At 42.4% G+C, this 24,451-nt stretch overlaps 1 protein-coding gene across 1 annotated transcript in view; it reads left to right on the top strand.

The window, feature by feature from the left end:
* Window positions 1–4,649: 4,649 nt before the first annotated feature.
* The window catches only part of ASCC3 (activating signal cointegrator 1 complex subunit 3), a 204,620-nt gene continuing 184,818 nt past the window's right edge, over window positions 4,650–24,451 (top strand). Inside the window, exons 1-4 of the mRNA XM_081856656.1 lie at window positions 4,650–4,808; window positions 10,962–11,110; window positions 13,508–13,658; window positions 17,740–18,323. Coding sequence (XP_081712782.1) covers window positions 11,021–11,110; window positions 13,508–13,658; window positions 17,740–18,323 — 825 coding nt within the window. The 5' untranslated portion in view covers window positions 4,650–4,808; window positions 10,962–11,020. The remainder of the gene's footprint in view (window positions 4,809–10,961; window positions 11,111–13,507; window positions 13,659–17,739; window positions 18,324–24,451) is intronic.

Here is a 24,451-nt window from a genome sequence, read left to right as displayed (position 1 = left end):
TTGTTTAGTTGTCTTAGTCGTGTTTGAGTCCCCTTGACCCCATTGATCAACACTGTTGGATACAACCCTGGCTCCGATACCCTTTGGGGGCAGAATCACACCACAATAGTGGCGCTGCAGTTTAGGTAGGCTTAAAACTTCTTTCTTGTGAATTTTCTGGGAATTCAAAAGCTTAGGCTTAAAACTGTTTGCCTTTGAAGGTGCTGCCTTCCCAATGACTTGTCTGAGACTATGGGATTTCTCTCTCTTGGCCCACCAAGCTCCCCAAACAGGCAACCTCTAAATTATTTTTACTATATTGACTTTCTTTTTTCTTTGATTCTTTTCTTGTCTCTCCCTTTGTTTTTATTTCAACCAGACCAGGTTTATATTTCCCACTGAGTTTGATAAAAAGGAGCAAATCTTCCTTACTACAAGATGAGGCATCCTGCTGGTATCTTGCTCAAAATATCCTTGGCAGCTTCTTGCCAGGAACACAGGGCATGCTGCCCAGAAGGAGTGGGCAGCAGCTGGTGGCTTTTGCTCTCCAGTTTGCACACACTGAAGTGTTTAAAGGAAAGCTGCATTTCCTTTCTCGCTACAAAGGAAGAGTGAATCAGTGCTAATTTTAAATTGTCTTAAGCATAATACAGCATAATGAAAAAGGAAATTGCCATTTTGCTAGTCATGTGGATATGTACTACATGCAAAAAGTGGTGTTGCTTATTTAACAAATGCTGTAACAACTGCACTTTAGTACTAAACACATCAAATTAGAAGCTCCACTAGCTTCTGTGAATTGCATTTCGAAGAAGGTGGGATTAGGGGAGCAGGCTAAAAGTATGATTGCAAACACAGAAAGGTGCCTTATCGTGGGTCGACCTGTTGGTCCATCTGGCTCAGTAGTCTACATGCAGCAGCTCTCCAGGGTTCCAGGCAGGGGGTTCGACTTCCATAGCCTGCCAATCCATGCCTGAGACCAATGGTGCCCTGGGACTTATGACCTCACCTTCACAGGGGAGTTCCTGGCACTAAATTCCCTTTTCATCAAATGATACCTGCCTAAGTGCATCTCACACCTATTCCCAGGCAGCCCACCTCATGTAACCTGACAACCTGTTCTTAGTCTCCAGACACTGGACTAAGAAACTGGAGAAACCAGTAGAGTCTGCTGGGAATCATCCTCCTTGCCATATTGACATGAGTTCCCAGCTCTCTACTTTGATATGTTGCAGCAGTGCAGAGGCTGACAGAAATGACTAAACGAAACGGTTGATCTGGATTAAACTGAATCAATCCCAGGAAGTAGAATTTCCTTGTCAAAGACAAGATCCACCAATTCTGCAATCAACAGACACTAGTCCTTGGGTTATGACATAGCTGGGCAAATCAGCCAACACCTTTTACACCAAACGTTCTGTGAAACAAGGGACCAGCATCCAAACACCAGGAGCTGTAATCACCTAGGCACCTGGTTCTGGCATCTATACATTCACACACGTCACCTTTTTGTATTGTTTTGACTGATGTGTTATGTACTGTACTTTTATTGTGTATTTTTAATATTAATGGTTCTCATTGCCTGGGAGCCTTTGGCCTAAAGGCGGTATTTAAATATACCACACCATAATATCAATTTACAGCCGCCAAGATCTCCTCTGAGGTAAATGATTAACCCCTTCTCTGTTTTTCAGAGTCTGATGCCAAATTGGCATGCTCCCATCTTTTTTCACATATGCATTTAACATAGCTCTCTCTCCCCCCCACTCCGAGAATTTATTCTCCATTTTAATGTGAATGCAGTAAGGAATTAGGTAAGAGGCACAAGGGGATTTATGTTTAATATACTGTACCAAATTTATTGTGTAATTGAATTTCCCTTTCCTACCTCACTTTAATAAATCTGGTGCTTTGGCATTCAATTTGAGATCCTGGTATGCATTTGAATTCCCAGATCCTGAACTCCCTTAAACAAATGCTCAGGGCAGTGTGTGTCAACCACCAAAAAAGATCTCACTCCTTCCTCAAGCGTGCTTAAGGGTCATGTGTGAAATGTGCAAATTCCCAAGAGCACAGGCAACATTCATTGGTGGTTAGCTACTCAGTTGTCATGGGGGGTTTCCAAGTACCTGCCCAAAATGAAGATTTCAGAGGAAAGCTGAAGTAAGTCTGACAGAGAGACAGCAGCAGTAGACTCAAGAGGCATATTCTTATGTGGCAGAGACATATATATGGAAGTGCAAGTAAGTCAATTGTACAGGACTGCAAAACACCAGAAAGGGGTCCAGACTCTTGGCTTTCATTTAGGAAAAAAAGTAAGTTTCAAAGTATAAATTTGAGCAGCTGCGCCCTGATATTTCTGTTAAATGAGCTGGCTTAGCTGGTCTAGAAATTAGGCTCATATGTCTTCCTCTAGCTAGAAGGGGGACTTTGGAGTGCATTATGCCTTTGGTGGCGAATGGGAGGCAGGTTGTTGTCTCTCATGAAAGGAGGCTTTTACCTTCCTCACCCTTTGCAGCACCAACAGCTGCTAGTAAACATTGTACTGCCTGGCTTCTGCCAGCTTTGTATTACCTAGCATGCTGTTATAGGTATCCTCCAACTATTATTATTATTATTATTATTATTATTATTATTATTATTATTATTATAATGCCCTGTATCCACAGGTCTCAAGGCGGTTAACAGAATAAAATCAGAATACAAAATACATAATAAAAATAAAAACAACCCAATAATCCCCTAACACATTTTAAAAGGGCATAGAATGTCCTCTTTATAGTCACTGAAACCTATTCAAATAATTAACAAACTGAAAATGTAAGCTACATGAAAGTAAATAAATTGTGTATTAAATTGTATAGTGTAAATCACTTTGGGACATCTCATGGGATGCAATTCACAAATGAATATAATAATAAATTATGTTTTTAATAAAATTATAATGTTCTGTTTAATACAAGTATTTGAGTCTGACACGGGATATAGACATAAGACAATGTCAAACAAGCTAGAATAAAATTGTGGCAGAGGAAATGTATGAAGGATAGGAGGGAAAGGCAGTTTTTTATTAATACTGTATTAAGCTGTGGATCCTATAGGTGGCTGATAAATAAAAACTTGAATCTTGCACCTAGTGACTTTAAAACAAACCAATGGAAAACAAGTGGAAAAAATCCCCCACATTTGGTAGCTTAATAGTGGAAGTCTTCCACATAGTGCACTGCAGAATTAAAATTGTAGTCCAGTCGTGGTGACACATTTGACATATCAAGCAACAGCACGTCATGTCACTAAACTCTGTACACTTTGATCTGAACAGACGTCTTCTGTCAAAGGGAAGCCTGTGTATTTGGCTTTATCTGCCTGCTTTCCCCTCCCCACCACAATCATCTCTGTCATTCATGCTTTTCTTTTGGCTGGAGCTTCAGTTCTATATATTGGACAGCAGCCTGGCTGTAACATGAGAGAGTGTTTAGATATAGAACTTTGAAAAATTAAGAAGAAAAAGTTGTGAGAAATATTTTTTTCTACTTACATAAAACCCACTGAAAGACAAGTATAGTAAAAATAGGGTAGCACCAAACTAGCTATGTGGGGTGGTGGTGGAATCAAGTTTTTTCTCTTTAAAATTAGAACATATAGACTTAAGACGCAAATTTGATGTCATGCAGAGTGTATGAAGGGAGAAAAGCCTTAAGGCATTTAAGGAAGTTTATTAATTACAATCTCTGGTCACAATACTATGCTCAAATCCATTGGTCAAACGGCTTGACTTGCTCTGCAGATCTATGCACAGCTGGAATGTTTCAAAGAATGTCCTGAAATGTGTCAAAGTCACCCGAGTCAAGAAATCCAAGTTATACCTTTTCCTAAATAGGTAAACCCACATGACAGGCCTTCATAATCGATGTAATGAAATTGATATTAAAAAGTGGAAAATTCCATCTTCTGCTCCAGTTCCTGATTGATACGAAAGATGTTTCAGAGAATCATTCTCTCTCTCTCTCTCTGCTTCCAGATGCCTGCTCATTGTGGAGTCACAGACTTTTTTGCAGTGTCAACACAATGTCATTAGCATCAAAACGGCAGCCCGGATCCTCACGTCCCCCTTTTAATCTGTATTTAAAGTTTCTGGGTGCTTTAAAAACAAAACAAAAACTTATTGCCAACGACTCTTTGCAATAAGGTGCCTTAGACCGAGTTAAACCATTCACTGTTCCATTTAGCTCAGCATTGTCTGACCGACAGCATCTCTCCAGGGTTTCAGACACGAGTCATTCCCGAGTATAATAATTAATAATAATTTATTATTTATACCCCGCCCACTCGGAGATGCCAGAAATTGAACGTGGGATCTTCTGCACGCAGAACGTGCGGTTGGCAACTGGGAAGCAGCTCGGCCACAGTTCTGAATTTCGCTTGTTCCCTATACATAGGCAGCTGCCACTATTATCCCGCAAGCAGAGGCGGAACCAGGATTTCCCCTCCCCTCTTCCTGCCGGCAGCAGATTTGGCCTTCAGCTCCGGGGCGCATCAGGAAACGAAAGAGAAAGTCGGGCGGTTTGCGCACGTCGAAGTCTTGAGGAGAGGGGGCGGAGCCTTCCCTAACGAGGGGGACGTTCATTGGCTGACGCCTCGGCCGAAGCGCAGCGCCGCCGTCACCGCGCTTTCCGCACGCGGCGCGGCGCCCCTCGGCCCAGCCGGCAAAACCGGCGGAAGGGGAGGAACGCGGCTGCGCGAGGAGAGGAACCCGGAAGCGGCTGGGTCGAAATAGTAAGCGTCGGCCCTCCATGGGAGAGAAGCGGCGTGGCAGCAAAGCGAAGAAGGTAAGCCGGGCAGCAGCTGCCGCCGGACGGAGCCGCTTCTCGGCTGGGGGCTGAGCAGGAGGCGCCCTCCGTGGGAGGGAGAGAGAAAGACTCAGCCCTGCTGAGCCCCTGACGCCCCCAGTGCGGGGTTTCCCGCCGGGATCGGAGCCAGGCAGCGACAGTCTCCGGCCCGTCCCTCGCTTCTCGTGGCTTCCCTCCCTTCTTGTAGCCACGGGATTCAGTAGCCCACGCTCCCCAGGAAGAGGACGGGGATCGCAGCCTTTTATAGCCCAAGCCCTGCGCGCCTGTTTACTCGGGTGAGACTTTGGTTCTAGAGACACTGCGGTGTGACGGTTGCCTCTCGGTCCCGGTCGTGTTTATTATTGCAGGCAAGGCTCCCAGTTCTCTCTGGTCCTGTTCGTGGCCGTTTGGGAGTAAAGTCCATTGGGTAACGGGGCAGAGCAACAAGTAAGCAAGGGACCGCTTTTGTCACCGCTGGGGGGGGGGGGGTAAGCGACCGGCATTGCAAGTTAAAGGAAAACTGAGCCTGACGTCTCTTAAATCGGCCTGCCTGCGAGAGCCCCGGTTTCTTACTTGCGGATAGGTGGATTCAGTGGTACCTCGGATTAAGTACTTAATTCGTTCTGGAGGTCTGTTCTTAACCTGAAACTGTTCTTAACCTGAAGCACCACTTTAGCTAATGGGGGCCTCCTGCTGCTGCCGCGCCACCGGAGCACGATTTCTGTTCTTATCCTGAAGCAAAGTTCTTAACCTGAAGCACTATTTCTGGGTTAGCAGAGTCTGTAACCTTAAGCGTATATAACCCGAGGTACCACTGTATTTCGAAAAAGACGTCATGACATGCTACTTTTCCCCATCCCCATTCAGGCTCCCAGTGACTAAGTCAAAGGAGATGGCCTTGAGCCAATTGGTGCATTTTAATAGTACTACCCCCACCATAGGTGCTATATAAGGTTCTAATCTACCACATCTCCAAGCAGTCCCCCCCCCCCCCGGATTCTGGCAGTGGTTGTAGAAGAAAAAAGTAGATACAGCACACAAGTCAGCAGAGAGCTCAACATCACTTCCTCCCTGTGCATCACATTGATTATTTGCTAAGTGGAGAAATAGTCCCTTTCCACACAGATTGCTGCTTCTCAGTTAGTTCATCTGCATGGATCAGCTGAAAAGGTGGGAAATTGCTTTTGTATCCTTGTGTGTGTAGAGGTGTGCAAGAGGGTGGGTGGCCATTTCCACTTTTGACCACACCCACTGCTGCCATCCAGCCCCAGAGTGAATGTGGCCATCAAGCCAATGAAGACTGGTTACCTTTGGTATATTTGTTACTCAGGCTACATAAAACATGCTCTCAATACTCCTGATTATATAATCTGGGGAGGCTCAGAGGTACATCAGTGGCAGAACACACACTTTACATGCCCTTTGGCATTTCTAGTTAAATGGATCAGGCAGGTGGTGGCAAAGATCTTTACCAGAGACACTGGCAAGAACCTCCCAGTCTGAGTAGACGACACTGGGTTAGTTGTAAAATAGTCTAACCTGCTATAAGGCAGCTGCCTATATTAAGAATATGTAAAGCTCTATGGTCTAAACCACTGAGTCTAGGGCTTGCCAATCAGAGGGTTGGCACTTCGAATCCCCGTGACGGAGTGAGCTCCCGTTGCTTGGTCCCAGCTCCTGCCCACCTAGCAGTTTGAAAGCACGTCAAAGTGCAAGTAGATAAATAGGTACCACTCCGGCAGGAAGGTAAACCCGTTTCCGTGCACTTCTCTGGTTCGCCAGAATGCTGGCCACATGACCCGGAAGCTGTCTGGCTCCCTCGGCCTATAGAGTGAGATGAGAGCGCAACCCCAGAGGCATCCGCGACTGGACCTAACGGTCAGGGGTACCTTTACCTTTTCCTTTTAAGGCTAGTATTATGCCTATTTGCTTTTTAATTGTAGTCTTTTCTGATAAGCTGGTCACACTTGCTGCTGAATCTCGCATTTTAATGTGTATTAATAATAATGTGGCCGTAATAAAGATCAATCCAATCCAATCCAATTTTAATGTGTATTTTACATTTTGGGTAAACTTGGGTTACAGACACTTCAGGTTACAGACGCTTCAGGTTACAGACTCCGGTAACCCAGAAATAGTACCTCGGGTTAAGAACTTTGCTTCAGGATGAGAACAGAAATTGTGCTCCGGCGGTGTAGCAGAAGCGGGAGGCCCCATTAGCTAAAGTGGTACCTCAGGTTAAGAACCGTTTCAGGTTAAGAACAGACCTCCAGAATGAATTAAGTTCTTAACCTGAGGTACCACTGTATACAAATTATGTTAAGTAGTAATAAAATAAATAGTCTTTTGGTTCCGTTCTTTATAGTAAGATGAAAACAAGGCAGACATAGTGGGTGAAAGATTACTAATAAGTAGCTTTTGGGCGTTTTGCAGACATTTTGCAAGAGAAGCCATTATAAATATCAGTAAGAAAGGTATGTGCTGCTTTAATCTTTTGATTTGTTGTTGAAGTTGTTTTGGTTTCCAGCTTATGCTACCATAAATAGACACTCAACTGGTTGTGTAGTGAAGTTCCATTAAAATTTTCTGAGGATAGGAAAAGCGTTCTCTCCATACTTCCAGTTACAGGTAGGTAGCCGTGTTGGTCTGCCATAGTCAAAACAAAATAAAAGAAAAAAAATTCCTTCCAGTAGCACCTTAAAGACCAACTAAGTTAGTTCTAGGTATGAGCTTTCGTGTGCATGCACACTTCTTCAGATACACACTTTATTTTGTTTTCTCTCCATACTTGACAGCTGAGTAAAGCAAGTGGTACTTCTGTTTCCATCCAGAGAGCTTTTGGACCAAATAAGACTTGACAAATGAAGGTGGAACAAAAGGACTTGATAACAGCATCATGTCCACATGTTATCCGTCTAACTAAAATCTCTTCTGTGTAAGTTTTGCAAAGGCTGGAAAAATCCTAGGTAGCAAGTAGTCCCCAAAATGGAAAATTAATTCTTGGTGTAAAGAATGTGCTCTTCTGCAGGAGCATTAAAAGTCTCTTGACTATAAGTGGGTGATCCAGTACTGCATGATCCAAGGCCATAAGAAAGTATGAGAAAAGCTCTTCAGTTAGCAGAGTAGCTAAAAGAGTTTTATGTTCTCTATGGCTTTGAAAATTTCAATGATAAGAGAGAATGACATGCCCAGGAGAGAGGAGACAGGAACCTGGGAAGTTCTTGGTGACTGGCCTTAGGCATGTGTATGTAGGTTTTATTCTTACTACTTTTATTCCTATTCGAGAGCATAGCTATTTGGTTTGCTTTGGAGATGATGACATGCAGCAGGGCTTGTTCCCTACTCACTTGGCTTGCTAAAGTCTTGCTTGAAGAATTTAAGCCTTTTCAATTTGCCGGGTGCTGAAGTCTTCCAGTTGCTTGATAGTTTCAACAATTTCTTTTAAGGAAAAGATATTGATGTGGATCTTCAGTTTGATCCTGGTGGTTGGAGTATTCCATGAGTAGAGTTTTGTTCATGGGAGGCCTCCACTGGTGGAAGGGCAATGAGAGGTGACTTTCCTTGCTCCTGTAGTCCTTTGTGGCACCACATCTCTTCGGAGTTAATGCAGTCCTATATGTATTTATGCATACAAAATCAGCATGTCTTAAATCATTGACATTTCCTTTCCATGATTGACCTGGTGAAGATCTAATGTTGGCTTTGTGTATTTTACAAATTCAGAGCCAGCCTTGGGAACACATACTTAACTCTGTTCTTCCATCTGGTGCAAATCTCTATCCCCTCATTAGCCATAATTACAGTTCAGTATTACATCTGCCCCAAAGCTGACTATGATAACACTCAAACAAGTTACACTGGGCAGTGAAACATATTTTCAAATGGTTAAGGAACAACCTGGTTAGTGTTAACCATGATTTGTACAGGTGAAACTGTAAAGCTGAATCATGTTTAATGCTGAATATGGTTGGAGGGAAATGGGAAAAATGCACCAGACAATGAGGGAAGTGCATTTTCCTTAGCCTGGATCTCAGTTTACAAACTGCAGTTGGCAGGGAGCCAATGTTATGTTAAGTTGCTACCAAGTATACAATATTGTGTGCATTTTGTGATCCTAAACCAGGCATAGGTAAACTCGGCCCACCAGGTGTGTTGGGACTACAACTCCCATCATCCCTAGCTAACAGGACCAGTGGTCAGGGATGATGGGAGTTGTAGTCCCCAAACATCTGGAGGGCCGAGTTTGCCTATACCTGTCTTAGACTTTGGAACCTTCTAGGAATGGCTGGTAAGGTGGAGAATGCGGTTCTCCATTATGTTTCCTGCTCCTCAACACAGCAGGTTGCTGGGGTTTTCTGTGAAGGGAAGGGCCAAGGCAGCAGGAGCTCAGTGTGGTGCATGTACAATGTAAAGGCAGCATCAGGTTGGCTTTGCCACAGCACCTCATCATTCACTACTAAAACCTTTTCTGCTGAAGTATCTAAGGCTGCTGTGCCCATATGATTCCCATTTTATAGATTATACACCAAGTGTAAAATAACTTTTACAGCTTGAAATTTGGTGGGGTATCAGTTGTGGCTATTCTCTGTCAAAAATACAGATGGTATTCTAAGCCTGTGTACATGTGTTGATTTTTGGGGATAGGCTTATCATTCCCACGTAGTAAATCAGATGTTAATAATGTAGTCCTTTAATATCTACTTGGAAGTCACTCCCATTGAGTTCAGTGGGACTTACTCCCCGGTAAATATGAATACAATTGGAGCCTAAGGAAATGTATTCAGTCATTGGCACAGTATGACTTAGCTGCTGCTGTACCATAAAATTCCTGATGTTATTTGCCTACTCAGTGAATGTATGCTTTATCTGTTAATTAGTGAAAATGACTTTATCATTTTATAATAAGTTTATAATGCTGCTTGTGTTATATTATTTCATCAAATAATTTAAAGTAATTTCTTTTTGCTAAAGTTCTTGCCTGCCGGTTTAAGACGAAGTACAATCCTATACACAGAACCATAGAATTGCAGAGTTGGAAGGGATCCCAAAGATCATCTAGTCCAGCCCCCTGTAGTGTACCCATGGCAGATGGCAATCCAACCTCTGCTTGAAAACCTCCAAGGGAGTGGAGTCCATCACCCTCCAAGGGAGTCTATTCCACTGTTAAAAAGCTCTTATTGTCAGAAAATTCTTCCTGATGTTTAGTTGGAATCTCCTTTCTTGTAACTTGAAGCCATTGGTCTGGGTTCTACCCTTTGGAGCAGGAGAAAACAAGCTTGCTCCATCTTTCATTTGACAGCCCTTTAGATATTTGAAGATGGCTGTCATATCTCCTCTCAGTCTCCTCTTTTCCAGGCCAAACATATCCGCTTCCCTCAACCGTTCCTCATAAGGCTCAATTTCCAGACCCTTGATCATCTTGGCTGCCGCCCTTTGCACACGGTTTAGCTTGTCGACATTCTTCTTAAATTGTGGTACCCAGAACTGGACATAGTGCCCTAGGTATGGTCGGACCAAGGAAAAATAGAGCAATAGTATTATTTCCCTTGATCAGGACACTATACTTCTATTGGTGCAGCTTGTGGTCTATCTACGAAGCCCTCTAGATTCTTTTCACATGAGATTCATGTGACATTACTTCTTTTGAGAAACTGTGCTGGGTTGTAATAATCACAGCATGCTTTTCCAAGTGCTCATAGACCGACTGTTTACATATGTGCTCTAGGACCTTTCCTGCTATCAATGTCAAGGTGACTGGTTGGTGACCTGGGTTTTCTTTCCCCCCACTTTTTGAAGATATGTTTTGGATAGCTCAGTTGGTTAGAACATGGTGTTGATAATGCCAAGGTCACAGGTTCAATCCCTGGTATGGGACAGCTGCATATTTCTGTGTTGTAGGGGTTTAGACTAAATGATCCTCAGGGTACCTTCCAACTCTATGATTCTATGATTGTACGGTTCTAAGATGGGGACAACATTTACCTGTCTCCAGTCTGTAGGGATCTCACCTGTTCTTCAAGAATTTTCTTAGGTTATACACAGAGGCTCTGAGTGTACATCCATTTGTTTGCATAAAATAGTTTATTTACTTAAACTGAGAAGTTCCCAAAGCACTGGCAAAACCTAACTGTGATTTTGATGTTCTTTTTGGAGGTTTACCTGCTGGAGATGAATTTAATGTCTCATCATATGGATCACTGAATGGGTAATAAATGGCCCTTCCTCGCCTAACAGGAGCCCTGCGCTCCTTTTCAAATGTCACTAAACAAGATGATTACAGTGAAGAATCTGCTGACTTAACGGTAATTTATTTGTTCAAAACTTAAATATTGAGAATTATTTTAATGTTTTTAGTTGCTTATTATATTCAGTCATTTTGTCAACAGCTTTGCCTCAGATTATGTACTTTATGTATTCCCCCCGCAAAAAAACCATTAATCTTTTTTTAAAGCTCACACAAGAAAGGATAAAGCTCTGAAGGGATGCAGTAGTGCCATAAATTTTGTAACTTCGAAAAGTCATTTTAATGTCACACAGTTGTATGTGCGTGCAGCATTTTTCTACAGTTTTCCATTGCTAGCATTTGTGGACATACCAGAGTGTGATATTCTATGGGTTAGTTCTGACCTTCAGTCTGTCATTGGCCAGCTAGTAATCTGTAGAGCAGGCAAGTGTAATGTCTAGCTCCTGGGCCAAATTAGGCAGACCATGGGGGATGCCATGAGATCTGAGGTCTTACCAGGCTCATGAGTGGAGTGGCAGGCTAAAACAGACAAAACTTTCTGGAAAACCCACATCACTGGGCATACATGAGAAAATAAAGTCATACCTTGCGTTGAAGTCACTTCAGGTTAAGGCTTTTCGGGTTGCGCTCCATGGTGACCCGGAAGTAACGGAGCGCATTACTTCCGGGTTTCGCTGCTCGCGCATGCGCAGACGCTCAAAATGACATCACATGCATACGTGGAAGCGCTTCAGGATGCGAACGGGGCTCCGGAACAGATCCTGTTCACATCCAGAGGTACCACTGTAATCCTTTTGCTTTGTTTTTAATGAGCTATGGCGATAGAGCTGCTGATCTCTCTAGAAAGTGAAAAGCTAAAACTTTTAACCAATAGCAGACACTCCTGAAACAAAAGGCAAAATAGCACAAATAGTCATTGCCAGCCAATGGCATCTTCTGTTCAAAGTAAATTGAAAAGAAACAAATTGGCATCTGGCAATTTGATACTGAGATGCCATCTACGCCTACGCGTACACCTACCCAAGCACTTCAGAGCTGATTCTGATTTCCGTCATGTCGCTATAAGCCCAGAGTAACTCCTCTAATCTTACCTCTATTCCATTCTTTCATCACTATAACTAGAGCATCAATTTGGCCCTCTCTTTTCATGTCATTTGAAATTGTGTAAGTGCACTACTAAATGAACCATTAAAAGAGATTCCATTCACTGAAACAAGCATCAGCAACAACTAATATAGCATAAATTTAAGGAACATACTGTACAGCACTTTAATGCATTTTTCTTAAATAATCTTCTGATGGCTCTCAAAGAAGAGTTGGAATACTAGCTCTATTTAATAATAATCTGTGCAGCTTTTTTTAGGTGCCTGTTTTTTATGGCAATAGCAGCCCCCCCCCAAACTGCATGAGAATGGAAAGAATCTCAAAAAGGGACTGTGATTGGCTGCTGGAATGAAGGGTGGTATCAGTGATGGAGAAGGAGAATTGTTTACATTCTCTAGTGGGTCCTTTTGAAAAACAGGTGAAATGGTATAGGATGGATCAGTCAGTTGTATTTCATATTTTCCCAAATCAGAGAGGGTTTGGGGAAGGGGAAGATTGGGCAGGGGAAAAAATAGGGAGAAGTCAAATTTTAGATAGAAGATGATTCATGAATCCCATTGTCAATCATTAGAGATTGGCATGGTTTATAAGCCATGATTTAGTTAATCATTAGCCAAAGTTGATTTTCCAAACCTGGCCCTTCAGCTGAACTATGGTTTATAAACAACAGTTAAAACTATACTCGTTAGCCAGGGTTAATCTATAATTTATAATTCTATAATCCTTGGATAAAATTAGCCCATCACTTAGCAATATGCCTGAACACAGACCTACTCCTTAACTATGGTTAGAACCCAAATTCATAGAGCCATAAGTGAAGAGTGGTTCAGAATTAAAGCTACTCCCAAAGCTCATCTCTTACTAGTGCTTTAAACCAGTGATGGCTAAACTTGGCCCTCCAGCTGTTTTGGGACTACAATTCCTATTATCCCTGACCACTGGTCCTGTTAGCTAGGGGTGATGGGAGTTGTAGTCCTAAAACACCTGGAGGGCCAAGTTTGGCCATCACTGCTTTAAACTCTGCCTGGCAACAGCTACTCTCCTTGCCTCCCCCCTTTCCCCCATTCAAGTTTAAAGGAATAGCTAAAGAGTGATGGTTGCTGAAATGACTAATAGAACAGTGTGAGATTCAAGCATGCAATTTTTTCACTAGATTTTTATGTGTTGTTTTAAAAGCAATCATTTTTAACACATGAGTAATGTGCTAGCATTTGGAACTTTCAGCTCTGTTACGCAATAGGTAGATAGCGTTTGGAAGTATTTGAAAACATTCCTTTTCTTACCATATAGAATACCTTTTTTCAAAGAAAATGAACCTTTCTGACTACTTGTGTTATATATATATCTTCAGAATAAAAGAACCAAATTGCAAGAAGAGCAACTGAACTCTGGTCTTACCTGGAAGAAAATAGTTAGCTTTGTTGATGAAAATTCAGCAAAGGAAAACAAACAATCCATACTTGAAGATTTAAAGACAATACTACAAGCTTCCAAACAAATAGGTAAGTGGTAATTTAGAAGTGGGATAGTATTTGTAGATGACTGAGCCATACTGTGGTCTAGTCTTGCAGAACAAAAGGCTGCAACATTTAAAAGGCTCCTAATCATCCACAAGCCTGTTTTCCTGTGCATATCCATAATTACCGTATTTTTCACTCTATAAGATGCACTTTTCTCCTAAAAAGTAAGGGGAAATGTGTGTGCATCTTATGGAGCGAATGCAGGCTGCGCAGCTATCGCTGAAGCCAGGAGAGCAAGAGGGATTGGTGTGCACCGATCCCTCTTGTTCTCCTGGCTTCAGCGATAGCCACGCAAAGCCTCTTGAGCGCAGCTGGAGCACTCCTGCCTCTTCGCTCAAGAGGCTTTGCATTGCTTTCTTGCTGCTTGTTTACCTCTAAAAACTAGGTGCGCCTTATGGTTGGGTGCGTCTTATAGAGCGAAAAATATGGTACTCATTTGTAGGATATTAACGGTATGATGAAATTAGGCTAGCTTTGCAGATGAGTCTTCAAAAGTTGTTATCCTATTATCCTTGCATTTTAAAAACCACCTTTTTTGGGGGGCGGATCTCTAATCTGAAACTTTGGAGTGAACACCTTTAAAAAACCTCAGTTCTGGGATTACAGTTTTAATACCCCAAATATCTCCCCACTTCGGTGTAATACTAGATAGGTACCTTTAGAAAAGCCACAGGCACCATGATGCCTATAATCATCGCTGTTTTCCCCTTTACAGACTAACTGAACAAAGGCACAAGGCACACAACCTCCCCCCACCCCGGCCGCTTCATAATTGCTGTACCTAACAGTGCAGGCCATGGCACATCCATTATATCCTCTTTCCTTTCTTTCTGCTTCTAATGCAAGAGATGTTTACTGGCAGAATTCGCCCCAATAGTATGTGATATAATATTTGATCTTCAAGTATTAATAAAGTGCCTTATTTTCCCCACTAATACCTTTAATGTAAGCAATCTTGCATAGTCTTCAAAATCATTGCAAAGTAATTTGATAGTGAGGCACCAGCATACCTCAGCTTCTTCTGTAAATACCCAAAGCTTTCTTTCCACCCGCCTCCCAGCCAGAAAGAACACTCTGTTCCTACTGTCTGTTGCCCTTGGACCACAGGGCTGAGGGGAAGCATACTGGGCTGGGACTAAGGTTTGCTGGATTGTGTGGCTTTTCCTGTGTGTTGTGCACACACATTATTAAAATCTCATCTAAGAACGTTTGAGAATAATTTGATCAAAAATTGGGATATGAATCTTCTAGATCAATACATATAGACTTCACTTTAGCACTCTGCATCTGGGAAAGGAAAAGTAAATTGAAGGCCTTACTCTGAGCATGGGGCATCTACTCTTAACTTACTGGGTCCTGATTGTGTACCAAAAAGATAGCAATGGAGGAACTGAGTGCTAAGGTTTTGAAGTGTTGAAGTGATCATATTGAATGGTTGTTTTTGTTTTTAAGAGTTTGACTTGTGTTGCTAGGGAATCTTTTAAATTGGGGTTTCTGATCCACCTGGTTGCAAGAGGAAATGTCTGGGTCACCTTGGTCAAATCTAGTTGCCAGTGGCAACCAGGTTCCCTGCTGACAGCAAGCCTGTGTAGTCTATAAAGTAATCCAGTGTTTGCTTGGAAACGAGCTACCTTTTTGGGTAACTGAATCACATCCTTCACAGCTGGCCTGACTGCTTTGGGTAACATGAGCCAGGCCAGAGGAGGATCACTTCTGAACGATAAGAAGTGCCTGTAGGATGTTCAGAGTTTGACTTCTGAGATTACTTTCATAAAGAGATTTGGAGGATATGGAGCATATGGAGTATAAATCTGCCTGTCTTGCTGTCAGTGGGACAATTAGGCCCAGGTTGGATTGGAACCCAGTACAGAAATTAGGAGCAGATCACGTGGGTCATTCACTTTCCTGGTCCTCCCTTCTGCTCTGCCCTGGTTTAGTATCATGGAAGACTGCTAGAGAACACCAATGTGAATTTAGTCCTAAATTCACTGTGATGAAAACCAGCTTTTCAAAAGTGAATTTACAAGCAAACCCAAGTTCATTTTGACCTGGAGTAGTAATGGTCTGTCTTAGCAATGAACCATGGTGGAATGGGAGTGGGGTTTATGCATAAGTGTGGTTGGTCAGAAAAGAGTACGCACAGCCCTCCTTTCTCTTCTTAATTCTTAAAAACTCTCCTTCTGGCTACTTGTCAACTTGTACTCCAGTGTTAGAGGAACTGTGGTCCTTCAATTGTTGCGCCAGTCAGCATGGCCAGTGTAGTAATGGTAGTTGTAGTTGAACACCATCTGGAAGCCTACAGGTATCCTCTGTGCCCTTTAATAGCAGTGGAACTGAACACTCTAGCTGAATCAGTGCTATCTGTCCTTTGGTCCTCTTTATTCCAGAAAGATGGAGAAACTCCTAGCCTTGATGCTATGCTTGTGTGCTTGTGCTCTCCTTCCATTTCATAGGCATGCATAAGATAATACATGTGTGCACACAGGTATTATTATTATTATATTAAAATTTATATACCATCCTTCATCTGAAGGCATCTTAAGGCAATTCACAAGATTAAAAAAAGAATAAAAGCAGAACATAAATAGTTAAAACAAAAACAAAACAAAATCCCCATCCCCATGCCTACTGATTTCCTGACCACTTTCTGTGTTTGATGAAAAGGATCATAAGTAAAAATCGATTTCTTGTTGTTTTAACCTAACAATGTGAATTTGCATTTGTTTTAGCTGTAGAAGAACATATTTCTATATAGAAGTGTTAAATGTATAACTTCAGACTTGTGTAGCTTATAATACCCGTCCAGTAGAACATCTTAACATTAATTCAGATCATTGATGTATGGGGTGTCCTTGATGTCCTACTTTCAGTTTCATAAAATAAAGGTGGTACAAATAATGTCAAAAGGATGAAAATGGATTTATTATTTGAAGTTTGTGAGCAAATGTTAAGACTGTGCTGAAAAATCGTTGTGGCTCCCATTCATTGCCGTTTCAGCAAAGCAGACTGCATATCTTGTCGGCTGAAGTACAGGTTTGGGGTGGTAGTGTTGGAGGATATCCTAGGAATTGCATATCTCACTTAGGTCAAGGCTCTGCTGTTTCTGGCCATGTGCAACTCCCTGTAGATGTTGCGTTGTACATGCTGCAGGACTTCAGCTCCCATCATTCCTGGCTATTGGCCGTGCTACCTGGTGCTGAGGGGAAATGGTGTCAAGCCATTGGTGTAGAGCTTCTCAGCCCCCCATCTCCTCTTTAAGTTATTGAAGCACATTGACATTATATTTGCAAATTGGGGAATGTTGGGTGTGGAGAAAGGTGGCAGATTCTGGTGTGGGGCTGAAAATCAGCTACAACCAGGCAAGGAAGAGGATGGGTAAAAACTGAAGTTACTACCCAAAGCCCTTGGTATAGGAAAGAGAAGTCATCTTCATTAACTGAAAGGATGGGAGGTAAGTGATAAAACTCATGACTCTAGTGTCTAAATTGCATTTTGGGATTCTAGCTTAAAGGGGGAGCTCATCCTTGCCTATATCCTAAGGAAAAAACACAGAAATTCACCTGCAGCAGCATCTCTTAGACATTTAGAAAAGCATTAGTAGGAGGCATGGTGCTGTTCTTATGTAAAGTGGTACCTACATGTGATTATCCTAGCACATTAGGGAGATGGCTAGGCTAGCCTTCTTGCACTGTTCTAGTTTATTACATGCAGGAAGCTTTAAATGAGGGCAGCATTACAAAACTATGTCCCTTCTCCACCTAACCACCCGACCCATCTCAAACCTTCACATACATGCATACTGGCAGCTTAGTAGCTCTGCTTATTAGCTGCAGCTTAGTAGCTCTGTATAAAGTGTAGACTGGATCTAATGGAATATCATTGTTATTTGTCAAATTCCTAGGACTTCAGTTCTTCAAAAGAGTTTTATTTTTCAATTTATATTCTTGCTTTGTGTCCCTTACCTGATTGTCACAAAAATCATTCAAATATGGTGGTTGCATAAGGTAGCTGGTTTAAACTGTAGGTATTTATAACCTTTTCTGGGTTTCTTTTTTGTGAACAGTGGGATCTGAGAATGGTCAAGAAGCCATTGAAAGTGGTGCTGTTTTCCTTTTTAAAACATTTCACACAAAGGAATGTGTTGGTCATGAGGAAACGAAAGCCATCAAGCAGATGTTTGGGCCCTTTCCCTCATCCTCTGCGACAGAAGCCTGCGAAGCTACCTATCGGATTGCTTCTCATTTCACAGAAGATCAGCTAGCTGGCCTTCTGCAGATGACAGAAGACAAAAATGATGACAGGAAACTGTGTTTTGGTAAAAACATTGCGTTTTCCTTTGACATGTATGATTTGGATCACTTTGAAGAACTGCCAGTAAACGGTGAAATGGATGAACAGAAAGGTATTAGCTTGGATTTTAAGAAATTTCTAAATAACCATTTGGAACGTTTCCCAAATGGCTATGATGAAAGCTCTGGCATGAAGGCATTGGACAAAGTGGATGATTCTTTTCTGTGGTGTGAGGTTGGAAAGTACCTGAGTGAATCACTAAAAGAAACCCCTGGAGTCCCAACAACGGAGGATCTTTGCTGCACTTTGTATGAGATGCTAGCTTCGCATAAAAGTGGTGATGAGCTTCAGAATGAGGTATGGTATGCATAATGTTTTCGTTATTACCTTAAGTATCAATGGCTTGGAACCAGAGCGTGCTTAAGTAGTGCCCCCTTGTGCTACCACTGCATCTGTTCTCCCCATCCCTATAAGCCTGGCCCGATGCTCAGTAAATCCTTGGGAATGGCCTGAGGTGGGAGAGTCAGAGAAAACAATATGGAAACAGCTTGCTGCTTCTTGAAGACACTCCTTTGTAAAGTGGTCTGAGAATAATCCCGGGGGTAATTTTCTGCTGACTTGCTGTGAAGTGGCAGTACTTCAACTTCTTAGAATAGTTGTAATGGGGAAATATATGAAACGGGGGTTTACTGTGTTTTGAGAAAAATTGCATTTCAAACCAACACCTAGAAACTGGGTTTTGTGTGCTGTTTCCCTCTTGATTCTTTTGTAAAGAACAGGATGCCTCATGAGTGATAGTAGGGAAATAGAGAACAGAAAAGCCTGCTGGATCAGGCCAGTGGTCCATTTCATCAAGCCGCCTGTTCTCACAGTGGCCAACCAGATGCCTATGGGAAGCTCACAGGCAAGACTTGAGTGAAAACCCTCCTGTGGTTTCCAGGAGAGAGAGCCAGTGTGGTGTACTGGTTAAGAGCAATAGACTCGTAATCTGGTGAACCGGGTTGGTGTCTCCGCTCCTCCACATGCAGCTGCTGGGTGACCTTGGGCTAGTCACACTTCTCTGAAGTCTCTCAGCCCCACTCACCTCACAGAGTGTTTGTTGTGGGGGAGGAAGGGAAAGGAGAATGTTAGCCGCTTTGAGACTCCTTCGGGTAGTGATAAAGTGGGATATCAAAACCAAACTCTTCAGGAAGCCTACTGCCTCCAACAATGGAAGCAAAGCATAGTCACTGTGGGAAGAAGCCATTGGTCGCCTTGTGCTGCATAAATTTTTCCAATTCTCTTTTAAAGCCACCCAATTGGTGGCCATCACGGCCTCCCGTGAGAGCGAGTTCCACTTCCAGCTTCATTGGATGGCCACAAGTTCTAGAGGGAGAAGGTTTCTCTGTCCACTTTCTGCATGCCATGCGTTATTTTATACATTTCTGTCATGTTGCCTCTTACTCACCTTTTCTATAAACTAAAAAGTCCCCAATGCTGTAGCCTTTCCACACCGGGGTGTTGCTCTGTCCCATTGATCATTTCAGCTGCCCTTTTCTGAACCTTTCCCAGCTCTGCAATACGCTTTCAGATCAGAACTGTACACAGTATTCCAACTGCAGTTGCACCATAGTTTCGTAGAATGGCATTATAATATTGGCAGTTTTATTCTTGGTTGCTTTCCTAATGGTCCTTAGCATGGAATTTGCCTTTTACACAGCTACAGCGCATTGGGTTGACATCTTCATTGAGCTGTCCACTATGACCCCAAGGTCTTGTTGCTTGTCTGTGACTGCCACTTCAGACCCCAAAACATATAGGTGACTCCCTTGTCATTCAAGGGTCCAGACCACCTCTCTAGAGTCTAGACCAGGCTTCCTCAACCTCAGCCCTCCAGATGTTTTGAGACTACAATTCCCGTCATCCCTAACCACTGGTTCTGCTAGCTAGGAATCATGGGAGTTGTAGGCCAAAAACATCTGGAGGGCCCAGGTTGAGGAATCCTGGTCTAGACAATCTTCTGCTACTAATGTATTTAATTGCTTTGTTTTGTCAGTGGTCTTTATGTTTTTAGGAATGTGCCGTCTGATTTCAAATGCACTTTCCTAAACCCTCTAGGACCTTGAGGGTCACATGTGGTTTGGGGATGTGTAGTTTGAATTGGAGTCTCCCACCATTCTGTTACCGTACTTCCTTTCATTGAATTGGTTCCTTTCCAAATTACAGGCATGTTACCATAGCTCCCTCTGCTGGAACTCGTTAACATACTGGTAAAAGAATTCCATTCAAAAATAAAAACTTCTTTCAAATCTTTATTTCCTTCTGTATCTGCTCTTGGTACCAGACTACAGTGGTACCTCAGATTAAGTATTTAATTCGTTCCAGAGGTCCGTACTTAACCTGAAACTGTTCTTAACCTAAAGACCACTTTAGCTAATGGGGCTTCCTGCTGCTGCCACGCCACCAGAGCACGATTTCTGTTCTCATCCTGAAGCAAAGTTCTTAACCTGAAGCACTATTTCTGGGTTAGCAGAGTCTGTAACCTGAAGCGTATGTAACCTGAAGCATATGTAACCCGAGGTACCACTGTACTTGTAATATGCATGTTGCTTGTAGTGTTGTCCTGTGAGGGTGTGTTTGTGTCCCAAACTGCAGTCGGAGAGATTGCCACAATGTGTCTCGGAACACTTATGGCAGGGTGAGGAGCTTAAAAACCCTTTCCCTTGTGTTTTTCTTTCTCCAATTGCTGAAAATCACCCCGACATTCCCCCCCTCCGTCTGGTCCTGTTGCTTTTTATTAAATCAGTTTACGGAATAACATTGTGTGGGGGTGTTTTCAAAGTCCCCAGGGAAAGATTACATATGATTTGGTGCTGCATGTAACTTGGCGCTCGCTTTTTCCTTGTAAGAAGAAATCATGTTGAATAGCTTTTCACAAGTGAAGGGGCTCCTCTCATCTTTTCTGTTCATTCTTAGTGGATCCCATCTTATTTGCTGCTGCTGCTGCTGCTGCTTCTTCAAGATGCATTATAACTCCTCCAGCAGGCTAGCTAATGTGGTACCTCCAGATGTTATTGGAGAATAAATCCACCATCCCTAACCATTAGCCATGCTAGCTGGGACTGATTAGAGTTGGAACGCAGCTACATCTGGAGGGCACCATGTTGGCTATCTCTGCTCTACAGTGTGACTGACCTTCTGGGAATCCTCCACTAGTTACCCATTCTTGACAGTATTAAGCACAAACAGCTTTTAAGCCCTTTCTTGGCTTTTGCTATCTTTCCTATTGTGTTGATATCCAGTAGAGTTTCCAAGTGCTTGCTTACTTTAAGTAGCTGAAAACACCTTCATATTTTGCCCTCATGCTGGGAGACAGCATGCTGCCAGAACTTCCCTTTCTGTGATGGCATCCATACATAAGCTGGGGTTGTCTCTTTCACTGTTGAATGTTGTATAATTGTTTCCTCTCGATTTAATTTCTGTATCCTGCTGTTTCTACAACATTTGTATGGGTTGCCAAGTTGAGCTTACAAATACTACAAACAGAAAACATCCTCGTTTTGTATCTGTATTTTGCCTAGGACAATGGAACTTTGTACCACCACAGTAGATACAGTATAAACAATCATGGCTTCTGTCCTGCCCAAAATTGAGTATACTCATTTTTCACTGAAATTATTGAGATATAAGAGCATTAGTTTTATTTATTTATTTAGCTTTATATATCTGGCAACTTTTGGGTCACATGTCTTTTTAATATGCCAGAATCTCATTTGTTACTGAAATTAACCAGAGAAATTTGCACCATCAGCTAACAATGATTGTATATAAACATGGTGACCTTTGTGCAACAAGATTTTGGTACCTAGCCTTTTTCGTAAAATTGTATAGGTTGGGTTATATTTGGCTAAGTCAGAAATAGACCTGCAGAAATCAGTGGACAAGTTAAGTTTGTTTGTTTTAGTTGGTCTATGCAGAGCATGATTTGGTTCAAATTGAATTTTGAATAAATGCACAATTAATTGTTACTGTTTTGAATATTATTGTGCTATTATCTTTCTTGGTGGGTCATGCAAACTGCTAATTTGAGTAATGCTTTTTATTGAGTAGGGTAGAGAGCGCTGGGGATGAGTTTATGCAGGGGTGGGCAACCTAAGGCCCATGGGCCACAAACAGCCCATGGGAGTCATTTAAGTAGCCCATGAGCTGCCCCCCGAACCAAGCTGCCCGCTTGGTGTGCTAAACCAGTGTAGTGTGGCACTGGGACTCTCTTCCGTGGTGTCGGAAATTGCGTTTGCGCATGCACAGATGATGAAGATCGTGTCTGCGCAGACACTGATGCCGGAAATCGTGTCTACACAGACGCTGGAAATTGCGGGCGCATGCGCTCACAATCCAGCCCACAGAGGGATCTCCACTGCAGTGAACTGGTCCAGGCAAGGTAAACCTTGCTGACCCCTGAGTTTATGGGACTCATGGGGGGGTGTCCAAAAAAAGTTTGGGAACTGGTGCTCCCGCTGCTACGGTTGAATGTAACTAATGTCTACTTTTAAAATAGTGGTCTGTATCTACATGTGATTTCTCCGTTTTTGTTTATTGGTGCCTCTCTTAATAGTTTCAGGTACTTTTATTATTAGATTTTTCCCCCCTTTGAAGTGTTTGAGGTGCTTTGCAGTTCTTTGCCATTTTAAGCTTAATGTGCATGTGCAGAGAAAGTGTGTTTCACGGGCACAGATTTTTGTCAGACACATTTTTCACAGACCTAAAGGTTTAAACCCAAATGAGATCTATGGGCTGTTTTGTATATTGAGCACTAAAGGGACGAAATTGAATTCTTTTAAGTTTCCTTGCCTTGTTGCGATAAATTACTGGTTTTTCAGATAAACTGAAGAACCAGAACATCTTCATGGATAAATATCTTCTGAATTACTGCCTAAATAGTGTACTGATTTTACTACAGATAGATTTATTTGCTGGGGTGGGACTTTTTGGGGATGGGGGAAGAATGTTCATTCAAGATGTGTTGCTGATAATTGGATATAGTGTGTTGGCATAGAGAGTATCACATTGCTGTTTACAAGAACTTTGTTAGGCCACTTTCTTTATTTTCCTGTTGCAGATGGGATGAATCGTGGCCCATTGAATAGATGCGATAAGAAGATTCTTAAGAGATTCATGCTTAATAAAGATTCATGCTTTATTGGGGGTATTCTCTACTAATCTCATTAAGTTGATGAGTTCTTAATTGGAACTGTGGTTTGGATCGAGAACACGTTAGTCATGCTTGGTCATGACTCACTTATTTTGCAGCCAACTCAATCTGTTTCAAGAGTTTTAAATGCTTTTGTTTTCTTTTTTGTGTTCTTTCATCACACCATCGAGGATAAGGAAGATTGAAAACTCAAATAAATACAGATTTACGGCAATGATATCTACATAATGTTTGTTTTTTTAAAAATAAAAACACAGGGCAAAAGCCTCATAGTAATTTATAGTCCTGTTAATGGCGCTGTGGGTTAAACCACAGAACCTAGGGCTTGCTGATCAGAAGGTTGGCGGTTCGAATCCCCGCGACGGGGTGAGCTCCCGTTGCTCAGTCCCTGCTCCTGCCAACCTAGCAGTTCGAAAGCACATCAAAGTGCAAGTAGATAAATAGCTACCACTCTGGCGGGAAGGTAAACGGCGATTCCGTGCACTGCTCTGGTTCGCCAGAAGCGGCTTAGTCATGCTGGCCACATGACCCTGTATGCCGGCTCCCTCGGCCAATAAAGCAAGATGAGCACTGCAACCCCAGAGTCGTCCGCGACTGGACCTAATGGTCAGGGGTCCCTTTACCTTTACCTTTAACCTGTCTTTAGATTTCATAGGTTAATCTTTCATTGACTTAGGAGTGGACTCTGGGAGCAAACTCAAGTACAAGAATGCTAATGAGGACATTCTCAGTAAGTAACAATAGCTAAAAAGTCATGCCACTGTACAGTAAAGATGGGATGCTAATGAATGCCTAGGAGTAGATAGAAATATATTATGTATTTTACTGCATAGCTACAAAGAGATCATGTCCATCTGTAGAATCTAGTGTGGTTGTGGCAATGTTTGTTGCCAGTTGGCTAATTTAGGTGGAGAATTATGGAGCTACTTCCAAATGTTTTGGACTACAACTGTCAATTGCTGATGGTAGTGCAAAACACCTTGAGGGCACCAGGCTGGGAAGGCTTGAGCTAGATCTTCTATACGGAAGTTTGTGTATTAACAGATTCTCCATATTACATACCCTTCTTCTGAGACTGATGGGGCCAAGTTCAAGACTTAACAGCCCAATGGGCCTTTAAAGATGTCTCCTTGCCTTTTCATTTTAGGAAGAGATCACACATCTGAATTTGATTACCCCTGAGAGCTAGCAGGCAAGGCCAGGAGGAAGTGTAGGTTGGAGTCTGTTGCAGGGGGAAGGGGGTTCATAAAGAGCACAGAGAGATGGGCAAAACTCATAAGGAATTTCAGTGCTC

Source organism: Podarcis erhardii (assembly GCF_964252035.2).
Source record: "Podarcis erhardii genome assembly, chromosome: 3".
NCBI lineage: Eukaryota > Metazoa > Chordata > Lepidosauria > Squamata > Lacertidae > Podarcis > Podarcis erhardii.
Note: the sequence above shows the minus strand (reverse complement) of the source record. Positions and strands in the feature narration are given on the sequence as shown.